The sequence below is a fragment of the Megalopta genalis genome, chromosome 3, assembly GCF_051020955.1.
Source record: "Megalopta genalis isolate 19385.01 chromosome 3, iyMegGena1_principal, whole genome shotgun sequence".
NCBI classification, from domain to species: Eukaryota; Metazoa; Arthropoda; class Insecta; order Hymenoptera; family Halictidae; genus Megalopta; species Megalopta genalis.
In genome coordinates this window covers 8309663-8330294 of record NC_135015.1, presented here as the reverse complement: position 1 = coordinate 8330294, position 20632 = coordinate 8309663, and the positions used below count along the sequence as shown (strand labels likewise).

At 39.0% G+C, this 20632-nt stretch overlaps 1 protein-coding gene across 3 annotated transcripts in view; it reads right to left on the bottom strand.

The window, feature by feature from the left end:
- Nucleotides 1-20632, bottom strand: part of Sap47 (Synapse-associated protein 47kD) — a 155997-nt gene that overhangs the window by 106178 nt on the left and 29187 nt on the right. For all 3 annotated transcript variants that reach the window (XM_076519821.1, XM_076519823.1, XM_076519822.1), the window contains exon 4: nt 15513-15634. In XM_076519821.1, coding sequence (XP_076375936.1) covers nt 15513-15634 — 122 coding nt within the window. The remainder of the gene's footprint in view (nt 1-15512; nt 15635-20632) is intronic.

The window sequence follows — 20632 nt, the reverse complement described above, 5'->3', positions numbered from 1 at the left end:
CTCGTTATATAAAAACCAAAAACTCTCTCGGATTATTTTATATAAACCGTCGCAGTAACCCCTGCGACAAAATAGCATAAGCCTCGTTATTATACGGTATCGATGTTGCGATCTATATGGGAGCGAAGCGTTTAAATGGAACACCTGCGAAATTGCGTTCAAATTATAGGAGCGACCTTTGGGAAAAAAGCGAAATAACGAGTTTCGTTGTGTTGGTTCCGTAAGGGCTCGATTACCTGCGTTTATTTATCTTGCTCGGAAGCCAGTTTCGAGAATCGGTGGGGTCAGCTGTGGTCAGCCGACAAAGCAAAATCCCGCACAGCCAACGCGGCAATACTGTATTTGTTTTGCCTCGGAGTGCATCGAGTAGCTGGCTGACTATACACCGGTTAAACTACTGCACGAGGCGCGGACAGATTTGATCAGTAGCTATCCACTTGTTCGACGATATTCCCGTTCATTATCGTCGTATTACAGCGCCAATTAACGATCCGACAGCCGAAGTCGCGACAGTCCAAGTTATCCGGGTTATCATTGTTTTACATTTGACAGACCTGGAGCGCGTCTCCGGCGGCCAACCAGGCGTGGCCGTTCATTTTAGGCCGCTGAATGGATTTTAATTAACGTCCCGCGGGCACGTCGAAACTGTCCAATTTTGACGACACCGATCGGTCGCGTGCGGTTCGACACGATTTCTACACGCGATTACAAAACGGCGTTCCGTGCGCGGGCCGACTTATCGTCGCGAGCGACCGCGGCTAACGAGATCACGCGATTCCTTGATTTTTCCGATCTGTAATCGCCGGAAAACCCGAGTGAGAATGTTTGGCACTGGGGAAAAGTTTCAGCGTCGAGCGTGAACAGCTGGCAATGTTGACAATTCTCGGGGCGTTTTTGTCGTGATCTTAAAACAACAGCGATTCGCATTTTTCAATTCGGTATAAAGTAACTGTGAATAATAATAATTACAATTGAACCGTGAATAATAATTTGGCGAATCTATTTTTAAACTGGACGCGCCATTGTTTCGGTTGGCCCTTTGTCTCGCGATTTGTTTTCAATTTAATTTAGCACAGTTCTACGCGAGGAGTTACAATTGAACTGTGAATAATAATTTGGCGAATCTATTTTTAAACTGAACGCGCCATTGTTTCGGTTAGCCCTTTGTCTCACGATTTGTTTTCGATTTAATGTAGGTCGCTCTACGCGAGGAGTTATCCTAAAATAAAACTAAAGTATTTCTGTTTTTATTTAACATATTTAAATAAATGTGGATCTATCCGTCTGTATTTTAGTACATCAAATGTTTGTGGGCGGGAACTCCTCGTTTCCACGCAAGGGGTTAAGATTAAACTTGCGTAACTACAAATACGAGTTTAAAATGCATAGAAATTGTACGTAATCCAAGCAGCCGAGACTCTTAAATGTGGCACACGATATCTGGGGTTTCGTTACAGCGATAAAATAATAACAATTATTATTCCAGATCAAGATAATGACACCAGACCTATTTGTTCGTTAGGTGTTCGCGCGAAGTGAAATCTGCACAAGTGCACTGTATTTCTTCCACAATCGTATTTTTCATTCGCGCAGATCTACTTGGACCGTTTGCGAGTAATTAGAACGCCTGATTGTTGACTTGGATACCGTAAAAAGTGTTTCTAATTCGAGAAAGTAGAATTTATGATCGTGTCGTTATTGTGGTAGTAAAAAGTCTAATTTTACACAACGCCTAGTTAACGCGTTCGCTACCAGCGTCACTAACGTGCGACGACCACGAGTTTGTATTTCACTTAAAAAATATCAAAACGATCTTGCGAACGTAATTATTTAAAATTGTAACACGTAGCATGATATTTAGAGAATCTACATCTTCTGTACGACAACATTTCTTATAAATGGATACGATGTATTTAGTATAATAAATACAATAAATATAATTAGGTACGCTAGTGCTTCGCTGGTAGCGAACGTGTCGAGCATGGTGCCGTCAAGTGACGAAATAATTAAGAAAAAATGAGAAGCGAATAATCGAATTTGCGATGAAATCCCGGCAGCGTGTCACAGAAAGACACAGTAGATTATCAAAACACGGTGGTAGACGTGTAATTAACAGTAGTCGCCGCGTTTCCCCAGATGCGTTCGTTTTCATTTATTTTGCATAAGTTTCGCGTCAAAGAGCTGCCGTTGAACAAATGATTGCGAACACAATTATCCGCGTAATAATTTAAGTCCGTTAAATTAACGAGAGACTCTCTACAAGCCTCGGGCAGCGGGTTTTTCGCCGGCGGTGTACACGCGTGCCCCTTTGATCCTTTTATCGTCGAACAACGATGTATCTTTGTTGGTTGAACTTTATGAACCAAATCATTTAAATAAATAACAGTTTCATTTCGCATTCCTTCTTCCTTTCTTCTTCCTTTCTAGATGTTGTTTTAGAAAATTTTTGTAATTTCTCTTCGCAACTTTACCAAACTGCGTCAAACAGAATTTTAGTATAGTTCGGTGAGGAACTCGCGACTCTTTTGATCGACACTAAAAGGGGTAAACTAGGATGCTCCTGGCACGACAGTAATGCGTGCTACTTAACGTCGGCTGTTCGCTCTGATTGCAACTACATTCGTCGTCGGTCCGCACCGTTTGGATTACGCCAGGATTTATCGAGGTTCGCTGTAATAATTCACGGAATTCGATACTAGCCCGGCAGGAATCGCAGATCGACCGGAAGAAGGAGACCGCCGACGATGCCGGATCATCGTCCTCCTGAACCCGGCAGCCATTAGCTGCTGGTCTGATAGATTTCGCCGGGTCGTTGTTCGTGTGTCATGGAAGGAACGTCACGACGATGGCACCGTCGACGGACAAGTTGCGGGTTAATATGATGCGCGTACAGAGCGTCGCGCGTTATTAGGGGCGACACTTGTCACCCGGTCGGACGTGAAACGCGAACGTGCCGGCGCCTTTCATCGGGAATTCGCCGACGACGGAGACTTCCTTTTTTTTTCTCGCAAATAGAGAATAATGTCACGTGAGACGCGTCACCAGGCTCGGGGGGTTAGCTTCTTTCATGCTTACGATGCGCTGGAAGGCGAGACTGGTCTATTGATTATCGTGTTCGCCTAACTGCTGTGTCTCTGCTTTAGAAGCAACGCTTTTGCAAAACTGTAGTAATAGAGTCGAAAATTGAACTCTTTCCAATATCGTAGAACTTCCGTAGATATTAATTAAAAAGCAAAGATTTAAAATGAAATAAGAAATGGTCTAACGTTTTAAAAAATTACTCTGTTCGAATAGAATCTAGCTTAGGATTTTATTAATACAGATTATATGGAGCAAAGCTTTTTCATTTTAAAAGTGCCATAATTATCAGCACTCTCGTTATATCTCCTGAGGGGTGCGTTTCGAAATAAAAAGTCTCGCAGCTTATGCTGTACGAAACATAAAAATCGCCTATAGGGCTATTTGCAAGAGAGCATTGCGGGATTATACAGATATTATAGTACTCAGTTTTTTGTCATGATTGTTCCTTTTGTCTAGTAACAACACATCCAAACATAGGCAATTCGGAATAAAGGTTTTTGTTTCCGTCCATTCGCATTCGCCATTACGGTTATTACATGTCTAGCCGCCATTATTTTGAAATGTTTTTCAGATATAAATTCCACCAAATATTGGTTAAAAAATTAAAATAATATTCCCTCTCTCTCTCTTTGACCATGCGTAAAAATACTTCCGAGAATATCCTTCGTGATATTTCAACTCGTTATACTGCGTCGTTAAAACAAGAAATTTGAGAAATGTTATTTTGTAGTAACGAACACACAGTGCGTATTACATTACAAAATTATAAGAAATATACTTTAGAATAAATTATTGTTAATATTAATTTTTTAATATATAGCAACCTCCAACTAAATCTCTAACTACACTATCGGGAACGCCAACTTTGGGAAGATATCAAAAAATTATCGAAATCGACGGAGGTGCCTTTTATGTGAATATTTATCAATTGTTGGACAGTTTCTAAAATATATTGGAAGACAATTTTAATAATTGCAAGCAAAGAAATGTGTTAGTCACCGGATCTCGAAAATGTATTTTATTGTATTGTGTATGTGTATTGTATGTGTGTGTATTTTATTATATTATAATTATTTATTATATTATATCTAACTAAAAGAGTGATGGAAAGTTTTCAGATTTGCCATTTTTTTTTAAATTGTACCAATTTACGTATCACTCGTTATTTCTGCTTTCAAAACATGCGAGATTCATTGAGAAATCAACTTTATGTGCTTTTCTTTATGGAAATTGTGAGGTGCGATTTAATTGCCCGAGTGCAGACCAGACAACTAATAAAAGTTTTTAATTTAGAGTTTCTTTAAAATTTCACGAAATAAGACAGCATAAATATTCACACGGACAAAACGAGAACAGGTAATCACTGCTTCAAAAGACTGAAATATTCAGATGATTTTGACTGCGACGTTGATGCATACTACAGAAGCCAATATTTTCTATAATAGACTGCAGATCTTCATACAACATAAATATTATATTGTAATATTCATCCATTGCATTTAATCACTTTTATACAGGGTGTTTACTTGAAAATTTTAAATTTAGATATTTCGAAAACAATGCTTTTGGGGGGAAAATGTTATACACAAAAATTACTCAATTTAAATATCCTTGTAAAATAAAATCGGATTAAAAAATGTTTCATAAAAAAGGTTCATTCTTTTCTCGCATATAATAAAAATCTGTAAATACAAATATACTCTCCGAATAACCTTCAAAGTGATCAACAACAAAAAATAAATAAAACAATTGTATTTCCCCCTTAAAATCGGGAAACTTCGTTACTCAATGTAACAAAAATGTCGAGTGATATTTTTCCCAAAAATGTGTGGTTTTTGAGATATTGGGATTTAAAGTTTTCAAATGAACGCGTGGTACTGTCAAAATTCAATTTTGTCATAAATGCATAAAATTCGCAGTCCAGTTATAAAATGTCAAGATTCTTCAAAAATTTTCATAGCTTGTCCAGAAGGAGGACAAACCCAGAGACAGAGGTTCGATATGACACAAGAAATGTATACCTTGAGCACACTTAAAGGTGAGATTAAAAAGAATAGTTCTATGGCGTGCTGCTGAAGTTCATGAATCCAATTCCTGAACTTCTTTTGGCAACTAGTACTCCAGAATTTCCACGAGTCGTCACTCGAAAACACGAACCTGTTCTCTCTCTCCTTCATTTTGGTAATTTTCCTTCCCATAATTTACATCTGTCCTATATTCCGTCGTGTTTGCGTAAGAATATTTCACGGTCGATTTAACTACATTAGCTTCCAGCCCTGTGCTTCGACTGTTCCTCGAAATTGGGCGCGATCTCGCAAGCGACGATTTCGAACGAGACCGGGACGGGGAACTGGGGTTCCAGAACCAGAAAAATCGCGAGATTTTTCGAGATCCGGTGACTAACACATTTCTTTGCTTGCAATTATTAAAATTGTCTTCCAATATATTTTAGAAACTGTCCAACAATTGATAAATATTCACATAAAAGGCACCTCCGTCGGAACCAGAAAAATCGCAATCCTGTTTCCAGATTGGGCGCAGATACGTCGTCGAACAAAGACGTGGAACATAAGTCCCGTAGAAAGCTACAATGGATTATAATATTTAAATCACAATCTCAGTCGTGCTTCTGCGTTGGAAATAGGACTTTGCAAATTAGCCTGTTCGAACCTATGTAGGCTGAAATAAACACTAGGGCGCCAGGTAATATAACTCGGGTCAAGTAGTCTCGCGCGAAGAACCGAGTCGGCCATGAGAAAGTTTTCATTATCAATGAGCTTTGTCTAGCACCCCCTCTCCAGGGAAAACGGTCAGAGCGCGATGAAAGGGAGGGTCTGAAGGTCTTTCGTACCTTTAGCTTGCTCTGATCGTATCGAAAAGACGGGTCTGGCAGTTTCGTCGTGTAGCCCATCCGTTGTTCCATCGACAAATTCAGTGTAAATTTTTCATTAACTCATTACTAGATTGCGGATCGTTATGCTATATAAGAATTGTCTGCATCGATTGCAGAAAATAGAAACTACACAGCGAGTTCATTCTCTTTTTAATCATTTCAATAGATTAATAATAACGCATTGATATTTTTCAATTCCTTTAATCTTTTTATTATTTCAATTATTATATAATAATTTATATATCTAATATAAATATATTTATATAATAATTTATTATTTCAAGAGAATGAACTCGCTATGTAGTTTCCATTTTCTGCATCGATTGCAGAAACTACATAGCATTCTCTTTTCAATCATTTCAATAGATTAATAATAACGCATTGATATTTTTCAATTCCTTCAATCTTTTTATTATTTCAATTATTATATAATAATTTATATATATAATATAAATATATTTATATAATAATTTATTATTTCAAGAGAATGAACTCGCTATGTAGTTTCCATTTTCTGCATCGATTGCAGAAACTACATAGCATTCTCTTTTCAATCATTTCAATAGATTAATAATAACGCATTGATATTTTACAATTCCTTCAATCTTTTTATTATTTCAATTATTATATAATAATTTATATATGTAATATAAATATATTTATATAATAATTTATTATTTCAAGAGAATGAACTCGCTATGTAGTTTCTATTTTCTGCATCGATTGCAGAAACTACATAGCATTCTCTTTTCAATCATTTCAATAGATTAATAATAACGCATTGATATTTTACAATTCCTTCAATCTTTTTATTATTTCAATTATTATATAATAATTTATATATGTAATATAAATATATTTATATAATAATTTATTATTTCAAGAGAATGAACTCGCTATGTAGTTTCTATTTTCTGCATCGATTGCAGAAACTACATAGCATTCTCTTTTCAATCATTTCAATAGATTAATAAATAACTCATTGATATTTTTCAATTCCTTTAATCTTTTCATTATTTCAATGCTGACCTAACCAGATTGTTATATTAAAAATTCATGTAATTAACTCATCAAGTTTGCAATGTCTCAACGTAAATTTACTTGCTCTTATAAATTTGGAAATATGCAATATCTACTAAAACAATAACTGGCAGTAACTGGCAGTCCAGTTATCTTAATTACTCAATTACACTATAAATCAGCAGTCTGTTCATTACACATGCAACACTATAAACTTAGGAATACATATCATTTTAAGCTGAGCAAAACGAACGGAGCAATATCGTCTGTTCAGTTTTAGGAGGTCATGGCGTAGCGAAAGCTTTTGGCTACAAATCTGTGGGTATATACAGTAATAAAATCTTGATATTATTTTTATACGAGGAAACCACATAATACTGTACGATTGGGAAAAATATGTGAACCGAGAATCGCACTCTGATCGCAATCATCGAATCCGCCCATAAAACGGTAAACATCTCATAAAACGCTGCTTCATCTTTCCGAGTCCGCTATAAACCCGCGTCGCTCTTACGTCGCCGTCGATTCGGCAGCCGAAAGTTTTCGACGGTGCTGTAAAAGTATCGATTTCCGAGTGACGAGAGGCAGTCGCTGTCCCCGGCTGGGTAACGGCGAGGATCGACGAGAGATGCCGGAGAGTTCGGGTGTGTTCCGGATTATCGGATCGGAAGCGAGTTAAACAATTCTCGGCGTGCTTCGCGTATCCGAAACACGAGTTCCGGGAGCCGGTTCCCGACACTCGAACAGTGCATTAACCTATCCACGTTGCGTGTCAAGCGTCTATCGCGAGCAGACAGAGCGACACACAACACCCCGCGAACCTGATATTTTCAAGTACCGCCTACGGCTCGCCGATGTTTAGAGGAAGGGTGTCGAAGCGGGGAATTTCTGCCATCCGACCGCGCGCTGCTCTAATTTAGCCGGGTGCCCCGCGTTTCCCGGAATTCCCATTTTCCGATAAATTTTTCTTCGCGTGCCACCCGTTCGATTCCTCCCCCGACGCCCCTAAGTTCATTATGCAAGCTCGTCGTCGCGACGCCACCGCCAGCGCGCCGCCTCCTAACGTCGAAACGTAATACATTTCCGAATCGGCCGAGGCGGCTGACGCGAGTTCGCCAGCTGTGCGATCGACGAAAATCTAATTCCGATCGACGTCGCGTTGACACCTTCCACGCGCTCGACCCGGCGACTAGAATGAATCGGCGACAACGTACGCCGGGTTAACGCGACCCGCTTGAACAACTTGTCTCGCGTCGAGACGGTTAATTTTCAAGAGCCGCCTCGCTCGCCCGCTGCTGTCGGATCCGTTACACACGTGCGGAATTAATCTGGAGTGGACGGGAAAATTAACGAGGGGGAAACTGGAGGCCACGGGTTTTTCACCCGGCGGCCGCAGGTCAACGGCTGATTTGACGGGCTCGTGCACCGGCTATTTGGAAACGGCTTTAGTCCGGATTCGGCGATCGCAGTTCCGGCAAATGCACGGACAAAACTGTGCTCCTTAATTTGCTGGGGTTGGCGATCGAGAAATTACCTTTTCTTGCGATCGTGCAGGTATTTGTTAGAGACAGTTGCTTCATTGGATAGATTTTCCGAAATCGACAAAACGAAGCAGCGCGAAAATGTTGGCAATTGTGAATTTTATGTCGTGAAAGTCGTATTAAATTTGACTGCGAAAGACATTGTTTAAAACGATTTAACATGTACGAGATTTTTTAAATCGGATTTCAAAGTTCCACGTACAAAATGCCGCCTGCTCGGGATTGATAGCTGTTACATTGTCTGCATTTCAATTTTGCGGGAAAAATAGACAGCTTCGAAATTTCCAGCCGTGTATAACTCCAAAAGTTTAAAAAATATCGAGGAATTAAAAATCGCTTTTTGATCGAGATATCAGATTCTATATAAAATGTCATGGATTTATCTTTCACATGGTTTTCGTCAAAATCCGTCTATGCTTGCTATATTTGAATATGAATAAGAAATGAATATTTATTAGATTTATTTTTTATATTTATTATTTTATTTATTAGATTTTTTTATTTATAGAAATGAATATTTAAATTGTAAATTGTAAATTGAATATTCATAATTTTAGATCACTTTATAAGAAAAATTTCAGCTGTTATTTCAGAGATTTCACTCTTATTTATTTTACAGTCTAATCATTCTAATCCGAATGTAAAGCTGCGTTCTTCGTAAAGCTGCGCGTCGTCGAGTATCGCACATAAATATATGAAAATAAAATTACACGCTATAATACGATAATCATGAAACTAGTTGGCCACGTCTCGAGGCGTCCCGAATCAGAAGCGGTAAGCCATTGTTTTCAGAAACTCGATTTCTTGGCGCCACGCCACGCTGTAGCAGCAGGAGACCGCTCGTAGCTTGCTTATAAAGTAACAGCGTCAAAATACTGGTAAGACAAGTGACTCGCAATCAAAGTTCCCGAGGGTATAACCCGACTGTCGGCTGTAACGCGGCCGCATTAAACGCGGAAATAGTGGATTCTCTTGAGAAATTGCACGTCGTGTGCACACGCGGCGCATGTCGCTCGCGATCACGGCGGAAGAATTGCTCGACTCCAGAGGAAAAGCATCGCGTTAAAAATCTCTGGGATTTCAGGAAACGACCAAATTTGCCACGGATTTCGGGCATTCAACGGTGGTACCTGCAAATCGATTCCCAGCGGGTTCATTAATAACTTGTTTGTACCCAGACCTTGTTTCTGGCAGCTGTGTTACGGCCAGACTGCACGTGTTTATGCAAATCGTTGCCTCCGAACGGAAGCAGAATTTTTTTCCTCGGCCTATCCCGTTTTACGTAGAATAATATTAACGCTTTGTCCGCCGTGCAAAGATCCGCAAAAATTGAATAAAATCTATGTATTTAAACAAATTATAATTATACAGGGTTCCCCGGAAAGAATCATCCGATTTCAAAAATTTATATTTTAAAAAATTACACACAGAAAATTATAATTCAAACACGAATATAACGGGAAAATGTGTGAGTTTTTGTTTACAAGTGTTCGATATGACTTCCTTTCGTTACACGTATGATATCATTACGATATGAAAGTTCTTGCCAAACACGGTGTAACGTATCTCTGGTAATTGTTTGTACAGCATCACAAATGCGTTTTTTCAGTTCATTTACACTTGTAGGTAAAGGTGGTACAAAGACAAGATCCTTCACAAATCCCCAAAGGAAGAAGTCGCATGGGATTAGGTCGGGTGATCTCGGAGGCCAACTGTGTAGAACCATATTATCGGATGAACTGCGACCAATCTAACGGTTTGATAGTCCCGTGTTAAGAAAATTCCGAACCTCCAAGTGCCAATGGAGTAAAAAGTAAAACTCGCACATTTTCCCGTTATATTCGTGTTTGAATTATAATTTTCTGCGTGTAATTTTTTAAAATATAAATTTTTGAAATCGGATGATTCTTTCCGGGGAACCCTGTATAATAAAATTAGGGAGATATAATAGATAAGCCAAAAACTGAATTTTCAATAAATAATCCCGGTCACCAGCACATGGACGACGTAGAAGTTAAAGTGTTGATCTGTCCTCAATGCATTCTAATTTATAAAAAAGAAAACACGAAAATAAGCAAGACATAAATAGGCAAAATATTTAAGCAAATGTCCGAACATTCATTAAATCGAACTTTTTAGCAACGAATGCTTTTACGTAACAGTAAACAAACCAACGTTTACACATTTTCTTCGAAGCCAGGAAAAATTGAACTCTGTATAAGACTTTTCAACTTCGCCGTGAAACTGTTCCGTTTACAAATCCGTCATCGTACAAAAGACTCCTGCGCATGATGGGTACAATAGGACCGTACGTACGAAAACAAAGGGTTCAGGTTTCCAAAGAAAAATATAAATTGCGCCGGGCGATCGTTCCGATACGATTCAGTGTCGCGAGAGCGGCGTATCGGAAAACGAAATGAATAAATTGCTGAGAAGCTTTTGACGTTTCGCGTCGCGCTCCGCGCGAGGGAATTTTTGGCCTATATTACTGATCGTAATCTTCGATGCATCGGAGATTTCCGGGGGCATTTCAATTCGCAATAGACAAAGGCGCCGCTCCCCACCCCTAATTCCTTCGCCGATATCGAAAACGTGGAATACAGAATCACGAATCTTCGAAACAAAAAGAAAATAATGGCACTCTGCTCGCCGACACCCGTAAACCGCCGAGTTCAATATAGTCGTTAACGGGCATTCGTGAAATCAATTAAAACAACGGTATCGTTTCGGATCACTCCACACACGGCACGAAATTAACCTTCGTTTAAATTCGCGAAACTGTGCCCGGAGAAGTGGTACCGGGCTGTAATTTGATATTAACGTAAATAAATTCCGCGCGATTCACCGTTTTCGAGTAACTAATGATCCTTTGTTAAATATAGAATCGATTTACTGCGGTTTCGAGGCTGACGTACTCGTACGATGGGTGTTCCGTTTCCAATTTCCGCGAAAATATCTGAAAACACCATGTTCTGCCGACCGGATAAAGGCAATAACAGATGGATGTATTTCTATCTCATTATTTACATTGTTCCGTTGGTTATTGACTCGCAAACACGTTGCTGAAATACAGCCGGAAGAACGGTAGTTTAACAACCCCCAGGCTCTTTTTTGCACGGAGCAGAGATTTTCTATGGAACGCCGCGTTGAATGGAAAGGTACATTGACACGCGACGATCGGGATGCAATAATCGACGAATGGCAGGGATCGAGAATGCGTGTCGCGCGAAAAATCTTTCGGATATCGGCCGATGAAAAGCGTCGCTTAGGCGGGGCGCCATGATTTCAGTCCCATAGAAAATATCGCGCGACGAGCGCATTATGCTCGTCGAAAATGGTATTCCTACTCGCTACCGGAATCCTCGATCATTTCTCTCTCTCTCTCTCTCTCTCTCTCTCTCTCTCTCTCTCTCTTCCGCTGGCAAACGCGACTAAATACCAATAATCCTGCGTTTAAACGCGTGAAAATCACGATTCACGAAATTAGCGGCCGAATTTTGGTCGTTTACTTCCTTCGTATTTCATTCATTTTTCGCGCTTATGCTCGTGTTAAGCAGTGTAAATGCTCTCTCCTCGTTTGTAATTATTGCTTTAACCGTTTCCAGCCGAATGTCAACTCTGAGGCGCCAATAAAATTTACCATACTGTAATTTGGAACAATTTTCCCGATAACAAATCTGTTTGTATTTAACTCTAGAACGACTCCCTGGTGTCGCGGCGAAACCACAGAATTTTTAATTTGCTGCAAACGTGTAAATAATATGTATTAAAACATTGAGGTTGTGCAGGGTGGGTCAGGATTTTTAGCACAACCGAGCAAGGGGTGATTCTACGTGAAAAATGAGACAAAAATTTGGTGTAATACTTTTTTATCCGGGGCTCCGTTTTCGAGGAAATCGGCTTAAAATTGTTCATCTTCGTAAAGGATTTAGTCGTCGTCTATTCTACTACCGCAGTTGCCTCCGTCGAAGTTAGTGTTTGCAAACATTAATTGTTGCGAACTATTGTCCGGCGCTTATTGGAAGAAATAATCCTTTCCTATTGGCCCCAATTTATCCGATATACCGAATTTTCACGAAACGAATTCGGTCGAATAAAAACAAACAACGCCTCCTGCGGTTAGAAGCACATCAGACGCGTGTGCCTATGCTTTCTGTAGGTGTATGTGTATTATTTATGCGACCACAAGCGAGTGAGATGTTGCATGAAGTCAGGAGGCGTAGAACAATCGAGACAAAGTGAAACAGACGCCCTGTTTTGTCATACGACCTATAATGTACAATATATAATAAAAATGGTGTATATAATACATAATACGCGTTTTATTATATTTTGAAAATAATAAATAATATGTTAATTATTAAGATTTTATTCTGAGTCGCCCCCGCAACCTCGGGGCGACAATGTTACTTATGTTGACAAATAGAAAGGGGTCAATAAACTATTAAAAATTCAAGTGTTGCAAATGAGTGTCCAATTTCATATGCAAGAAGAGAAGAAAAATCGAAAAGGATAGAAGATGTTCTTGGATAGAAGAAAAGTCTAAGTTCTAGAGTTAGAACATCTCCGAGTTCAAAGAGCTAATCGTTATTCTATACGGTTAACGAATTAATTATATTTCTAATTACAATAATAATATAATTAATTCCCTCAGTTGTTCAGCTGACGAAGAAGTGTTCAAATAAACCTTCCACGCCAGCGAAATTCCGGCATAAATGGGAGGTATACACGCCCGAGGCGCGCGGATTCGGCAATCAGGAATTATTGAGGTTTAGAATTTCCCCGAATATCAAATTCCGTCCACATTATGCTGCTGTCTTGAATTCTTCGTTATGCCCGCGAATGCGTGTCCGATGCAAACAAAATTTAAATTCGTCGCGATCGATCGAAATTACCATTACAATCGATATTAATTTAAATAAATGTCACGGCAATTAACAAACAAATATGATTCGCACATGAACTTAATCTCATTTACATCGCGCGGCGCGTAACACCGAATCGATGCGTGGCCGGTTCCATCTACAGTCCTGACATTGTGATACTATCGTGCTTTAGTTGGCTCGTTAGCCTCGGATTAATCATCCGGAGATATCTTGGCGCTACGACACAGACCGGCGCTAATGGATCCTTTAGGACTCAGTAAAGGATGTTGACAATGATCGGAGCAAAAAAGAAAAATGGAGAAGACCGTTCCGACGACTCCTTATCATCTCGATATTTCTCGAGAGGCAGGTTCGCCAAGATTATCTCCCATCCCACCGAAAATTTCTTTTTGCTTCCGTTCGCGTTTGCCATTCCGCAAGGAGACCAAGAATGGTTCACGGAAAGTCCGTCCGCGAGAAAGAAGCCAATCGGTTAGTCTCGATTTACATTTTGTCTTCGAAACCGTAATAATGCCGCAGCATCAGTATAATTATCGGAGAATCTCAACTTAGCTCGAAAAACCCGCGAAACTAAATCGTTGCTGAATTCGTGGAAGCCGCACGCCGCGTATCGCACAACAATATGGGATTACGTTTCGCCTCGGAAACGAACATTTCTCGGGTACAAAAAAAAAGCGAACGTTCTTTCTGCGATGACCGTTTTAATTGTGGTTTATATATAAACCACATTTATTTATTATATATATTATTATTATTATATATATTATTATTATTATATATATTATTATTATTATATATATATATATATATTATTATTATATATATATTATTTATTATATATATTTATTATATAAACTGCGGTTTATTAACCGCATCGTGTTCGATTTTTGAAATCGTTTCAATTCCCACCCAATCGCGGAAAGGTTTTATATTTCGAGGAAAACTGCTGGCAGCTTGGTCGCGTATTTTCGGATAATTATTGCCAAGAGACGTTACATTTGTTTTCGATTTGTTGCTTATCAGTTGAGTATCACCTGGCAGTTTTTAACATGCAATTTTTACACCTACGCTTCTCTACAACTATCAATTACGCATTGTCATGTATTTGTACCGCTTATAACAATTCTGTGTCTACAACGAATATTAATTACTTGGAAACTGTTTGACTACGTGAAGGTATATTAGCATGAAAATTGTACACAAAAAAGAATAGCATGCAGCGACGTTAAAAAGAAAACGTCGAGGAGCTACTTTCAAGTTCGTTTCGCTAGGAACGAAAAAGATGTTGACGGAAAGAAATTATAAAGGAACGTCACACTGCGTCGAAGGACCTGGTAATTAAATAAAATCGTCGGAGTAACAACTTCGCAGAACTTTCTACTACTACCACCACCGTACGTAACTTTTATTAGACGAGAAAAAGAAAAATACTCCTCTAGTTGTATTATGGTGTCCCAGAAAACATTGCTCTTAATTGTGCCCCATATGTCTTCATACCTTCTTCCGCAACGGAGGACGAATTAAATATGTTACGTCGACGTGACAAACGACGTACATTGTCGTTCTAAATTTAAAACATTACAACTTCAACTTATATTTATAGCGAAATACTTGTCACTGTTAGCAGAATAATATCTGTAATTACACAATTAATTACAACGGTACAAATACTGCGAAGTTGGGATACTTCATTTAATGAAGCAAATACTGGAAAGTTGAACCTCGTTATACCAGTTGATATTTATTAAAACTTTTCGTCCTCTAACATTCGTATATTTCGCTCATTTTGTGGATCGCAGTTTGTTATTTGTTTCGCTGATTTTGCTGATAATAAAAAATATATACTATACATATATATACTATTATATATATACTATTATATATATATATATATATATATAATATAATATAATATAATATAATATAATATAATATAATATAATAAATATATATATATGTATACAAAAAGGTTAAAGATACAGGTTATTTTCTGGAACACCTTAACAAGTTCTGATTCGGCGCCAGCGCGTCTCAGTGGATTACACGATTGAAAAGCAGTGGAGAAGCAAATAAAAAACAGATGTCACTCACATTCTCCTCGACGGTCTTCTTGATCTTGACACCAGCTTCCACGACTGTCTTTCCGGCCTTGTTCACGGCGCTATACAAAAATCCACCCAGGCTCTTCGCGCCTTCCAACGCCTTCGTGGAAACTGAAAAAGAAATGCGAGACGAGATTGTAGACACGAATGCTGTGCACGTTATCCGGGACAGTTGAAATTTAACTTGTTACTTCTGATAATATTGTTATGTTAACAATGTTACTACTAATACAATTTTCTACCTGCGTGCTATCACTCATAGTCGTTAAACATCCTTTGAACTTTCATAATTACGCGCTACATCCCTCCCAAATAAACGCATTTTAATAACATCGCAAATTTAATTTAACGAAGGTACTTTGATAACTCGAAAATTTAGTTTTTAAACGATGTTGGTTTGTTAACAACGTCAACATCAGGCAACTTCCTTCTGGCCATTTCACAACCCTTAAAAACTTTCGTAAAACGATCTGATTTTCCTCCAGTGCATTCTTTTTCACATGTTTCCTCCGAATCTAATTGTAACATCAAATTGACTGCATATATTTTAGCCGCATATTCGCAAATATTTCCCACAGCATGCGAGAAATGTGATAACACCTATTAACATCCGGCGCGTGTAACGAAGTTGCTGGAAGAGCAAAATTGCGTTATCCACGGTGAATGTGTTACGAAAAATTTAATGGTGCACTGCATGCGCAGGGTAGACCGATGTTCGTGGTAGAATTGAGGTCACGGAGATGGTGCGGCCACAAAAATAAGACGAAAATATAAAAAAAAGGAATTGCGGAATTGCGTTGGTGGCTCAGTTTTCGTGAAAAATGCAATTAAAAATCAATCTGGTACACGCGCGCTGGTATGCAGCGTCAATACCTGTCCCTGCAGACCTTTACAATGAATGTTCTTGTACAGGATACGGTGTCAGGTGTCGTTTACTATCGACACTTTTGTGTCGTCATAGAGCGCAATAATATTTGTGACATCTGCACACGCTTCGTGTCGGTGCAACCTTTGCGCGAAGCGAATACAGTGCAATCAATACACTTCAATTACGATATATATACTTGAAATAAAGATTTAAGTGCGCATGAAATTACGATAACACAGACGATCATTTCGAATAATGAATTATTTCAAACATTTTACAAAAAAATTGTATTTTATGCTTCATTCGAGTAAATTATTTAAAAATAATTTTATTCAAATATTCGATTGTAACGTTCAACTAGAATAACTAGAATGTGGTATGAACATTTTTTTTAACTTTGAACATTTATGTCAAACTTGAAATATTCCAACAAAATTGTGATTTATCCAGTACCATGTACATGTTGGATTTTTTTTGTGACATGTCATACATCATTCCCCGTAGATCCTGTTAAGCGCGGTCCGCGCAGAATTAATACAGTGGGTATTGTCGGCGGTGCGAACTGAAAGTTCAGCAGGAAATGTGTTAATGGTGTTCCCTTGCGCAACCCGACTCGAAGAAAAAAGAAACGTCTGCGAAAGGCGCGAAAAGTCATTCTTCCCGGGGGATGCCGAGGAGAGAGAGAGAGAGAGAGAGAGAGAGAGAGGGAGAGGGAGAGGGAGAGAGGGAGAGAGAGAGAGAGAGAGAGAGAGAGAGAGAGAGGGAGAGGGAGAGGGAGAGAGGGAGAGAGAGAGAGAGAGAGAGAGAGAGACGGAGGAAAAAGGGAGAGAGAGAGAGAGAGAGAGAGAGAGACGGAGGAAAAAGGGAGACAGAGAAAGGTAACCGGCACTCTAACCCAGATCCGTCGCTCGGATATCTCACGCTGGGGATCTTTTCCGGGGGATTCCCCCATTTATCAAGGATGGTCGGCGAAAACTAAGCACCTCGACGAAGAACATCCGAGGCGAGCTGTGCTGCCTCCTTGCCTTGGGAACGGCGATCGTGTAATGTTATTCCGTCGTGAGAGCTAAAAAATGGCCGTGGTAAAGAAACCGGTGATGGTTGAACCCTGGATGCTCCTCTGTCGGGTAAAATGGAATTTTAGAAATTCGGGGGAAAATATACAAGGCGTTAGGGTTTCTTATATCCGAGTCCTGCCGTTTCTCCCCGAGAATGGAACGAAAACATGTGCGAACGATGTAGGGAATTTATTAGAACGGTACGACGACGGTACGAGACTCGCAGGTTTCAAAAAGTCTTTTCTTATTTTTGAGAATAGAATGTGGCACTGCACAGTCGTCTGGGAAGCGGTAATCTGTGGATAAAAGTCAAGATTTTCTCCGATTTTTCTGAGACTTTGTAGTTAGGGTGTTTTTAGGTTGCTGGTACCAAGTTGAAAAATTAAAGTTTGATTTTAATATGGCCACTGCAAATGTAATTTATATTGTTATTTGTAACGTGAAGCGAGATTTTATGATAAATTTTAATTATATTTTCTTAATCTGCAAAATTAGTACGCCAAATTACCCCGGCGTCTTATATAAATCTACGTAGAATTCGAAATTGCAGGGAATTGCATTTAAAAGTTACGTGTACATCGTAAACAATAATGTGTACTCTCGTATAAACGAAATTCAACGTGTACCACTTTTAATCAATTTTTTTTCCCACAAAGTTCAAATTGATAAAAAGTTAGTATTTTCTCTTCACGAGTCAAAAAATTCTTATGAAATGCATAAAATAACTAAAATGTAGTTGTTGACAATTATAAAAATGTATGAGTATTTTAGAGGGTTAATAAAAATAATTAATTTTAGTGTCAACTTGAAGATTTTCTCTCTATAACGTCAAGGAACTAATTCGAATTTTGAAGCCTCGATAAGTTCTCACTTCGAAAGAAGAACAAATTTTCATTTAATGTAAAAATTGAAAAATTCACTTTTAGCCACAAATTACCGCTTTTCAGACAACTGTGAATTAAAATTCCGTATCGTTTGCAGTCAGAAAACAGTGGAGCAAACATGTGATATTAATTTTATTCCCGATACTGTCAAGTAAGGTTGCGAAGGGATGACATTGTTCCACTTTGACCGAACGCAATTTTATATAAATTGCAACAGAAATATTTACGGATCCGTGTTGACGCGTTTCTTTTATCGCATACGAGCGGTGTGTGCAACTCTAACCGTGCAAATGCTTATTTTATCAGCGCTCTCTGTTTTCTCCGTGCGAACGTACAATATGCTGAAAACATTACCACTCCGACCTTATTCTGTCAGGAACGAGGGAAAAATATTGGCGGCGAATAGAATCGAAAAGAACATGGAACTTTCTACGTTTCTTCCATTTCTTCAATTGGTCGAATCGATGCGTTCTTGGTTCGATAAAAATAGAACGCAAATTATTGTTCAATTCACGCGTCACAGTTAGAAAACAAAAGAAGATCTATTTCGGGTTACATGCGATAAGATACTGTCGGAGATCAACGACGTATGGTTGTGAGTCACTTGCATGATCGTTGGAGCCGCAACCGGTTTGAATAAACATTTTTATCATAAGGATCAAACTGCAACGCATTAATCAAAGATTGAAAATAATTCTTTCATTTACTAAAATCAGCTGTGAAATCACACTTTGAAAAGTACGTAAGTTGCTGCAATTTTACTGTATATGTTCGAGTTTCTTCTATTGTTTAAAAAAAGAACGCTTCTATAAAATATATAATTTCATCAAGAATATCAAAGTATATATCCTTCTTACTGAATTAGTTCAAAAAAAGCTAACTGGTTAGATCGACCATCGCGCTAAAAAAAATGATTACGTGGCTCGATCAATTAAGGATATTCAATATTCAATTCGCTGAGGACAGCTAGAGATTTCATTTTTTTTCGTGTCATGTTGATAATTCGCCGCGATTAAAATAGCTGGCTATTCCGATAACAAACACTTCGCCTCGATTGGACAGTGATCAATAAAAACGTCGAACATCGAAGACCCACGCGTATAACGCGGCCGATAAATCCAGCTCGATTCGCGTACCTGTTACATCGATTCCCGACTTCATAATTTCCTTGGGCCGATACCTAATATCAATCTTCCTCAAGCCCTCAAACCCATAGATCAGAGATGACCCACATAGCTCTCGGAACGCGTTAAACTTGAACGCGGCCTCATCGAGAATTTATAAAATGCAGGAAACTTGAGAAACGGCACCTTTTCTAGCATCCGCGGCGCGCGATCCTTGCTCGCTGGTGCGCGCAGGACATCCCAGCTGCCACCTGATGGAATAGCTGACCGTACGCAGGATCATATTACTCTAATCTCACGTGACACGAAGAATCTCCGAGCGCGGACCCCGCCTGGCCGGAGTTTTTAATAAACCGTCAGCAAGACGGGATCACCGATCTGTGCTCTTTACACAGGACATTTTCTACGCGAACAGGATTCGCTGCCGGGAAGACACTTTTCAGCCGAAACACTGTTTAAGCTCCCGTTGCTAAAACAAACTGGGGCTCGCGAAGGAGTTAATACGCGCGTACTCTGGGTGTGGTTGTGAAAGCGACTCGATAACTCACTCCTCTATACGTAATCCGAGGCCAATTCAATCAACCAAATTGAGCCACTTCGATTCGCGTGGCTTCATCTCTCCCTGTTTGTCTCGTTACAGCTCCTCTTCATCTGTTGTCCCTCGTCTCCTTCATATATACTCGTCGTCCATCTTATTTTCTAAGCTCTATGACGCATTACCATCGTGCCGATGCATTGGGTTCTCCCGAAAGTCGTTGCGTCTTCTACTAGTGGGTACAATGCGAGTTCGGAATGGTTTTTGACACTCAAACGACGGACCTTTTTAACGAAAATATGATCTAGCATGTTTCGAATTATTTGTAATTTTAATTGAGAAATTTTTCCACATTTTTTTTTAGTTAGTTTTTCTATGAGCTCTAATTAAATATATGAAAATTTGGATTAATTGTCAAAAACTAGGATAGTCATATTTCAATATTCATTAAGTAAGTAAGACCTGATTCTTTGATTCGATAACCTGTGTAAGCTCGAGAATCACTTTTCGAAAGTTTTCGAAATTATAATTACGCTGATACATCGCAACTCTATTTTTGTTTCTACTCTATTTTGGTTCTGTGTTATAGGCAGATTAATTAAATTAGAAATTAGTTTTCTGTACTGTTAACACATCTTTA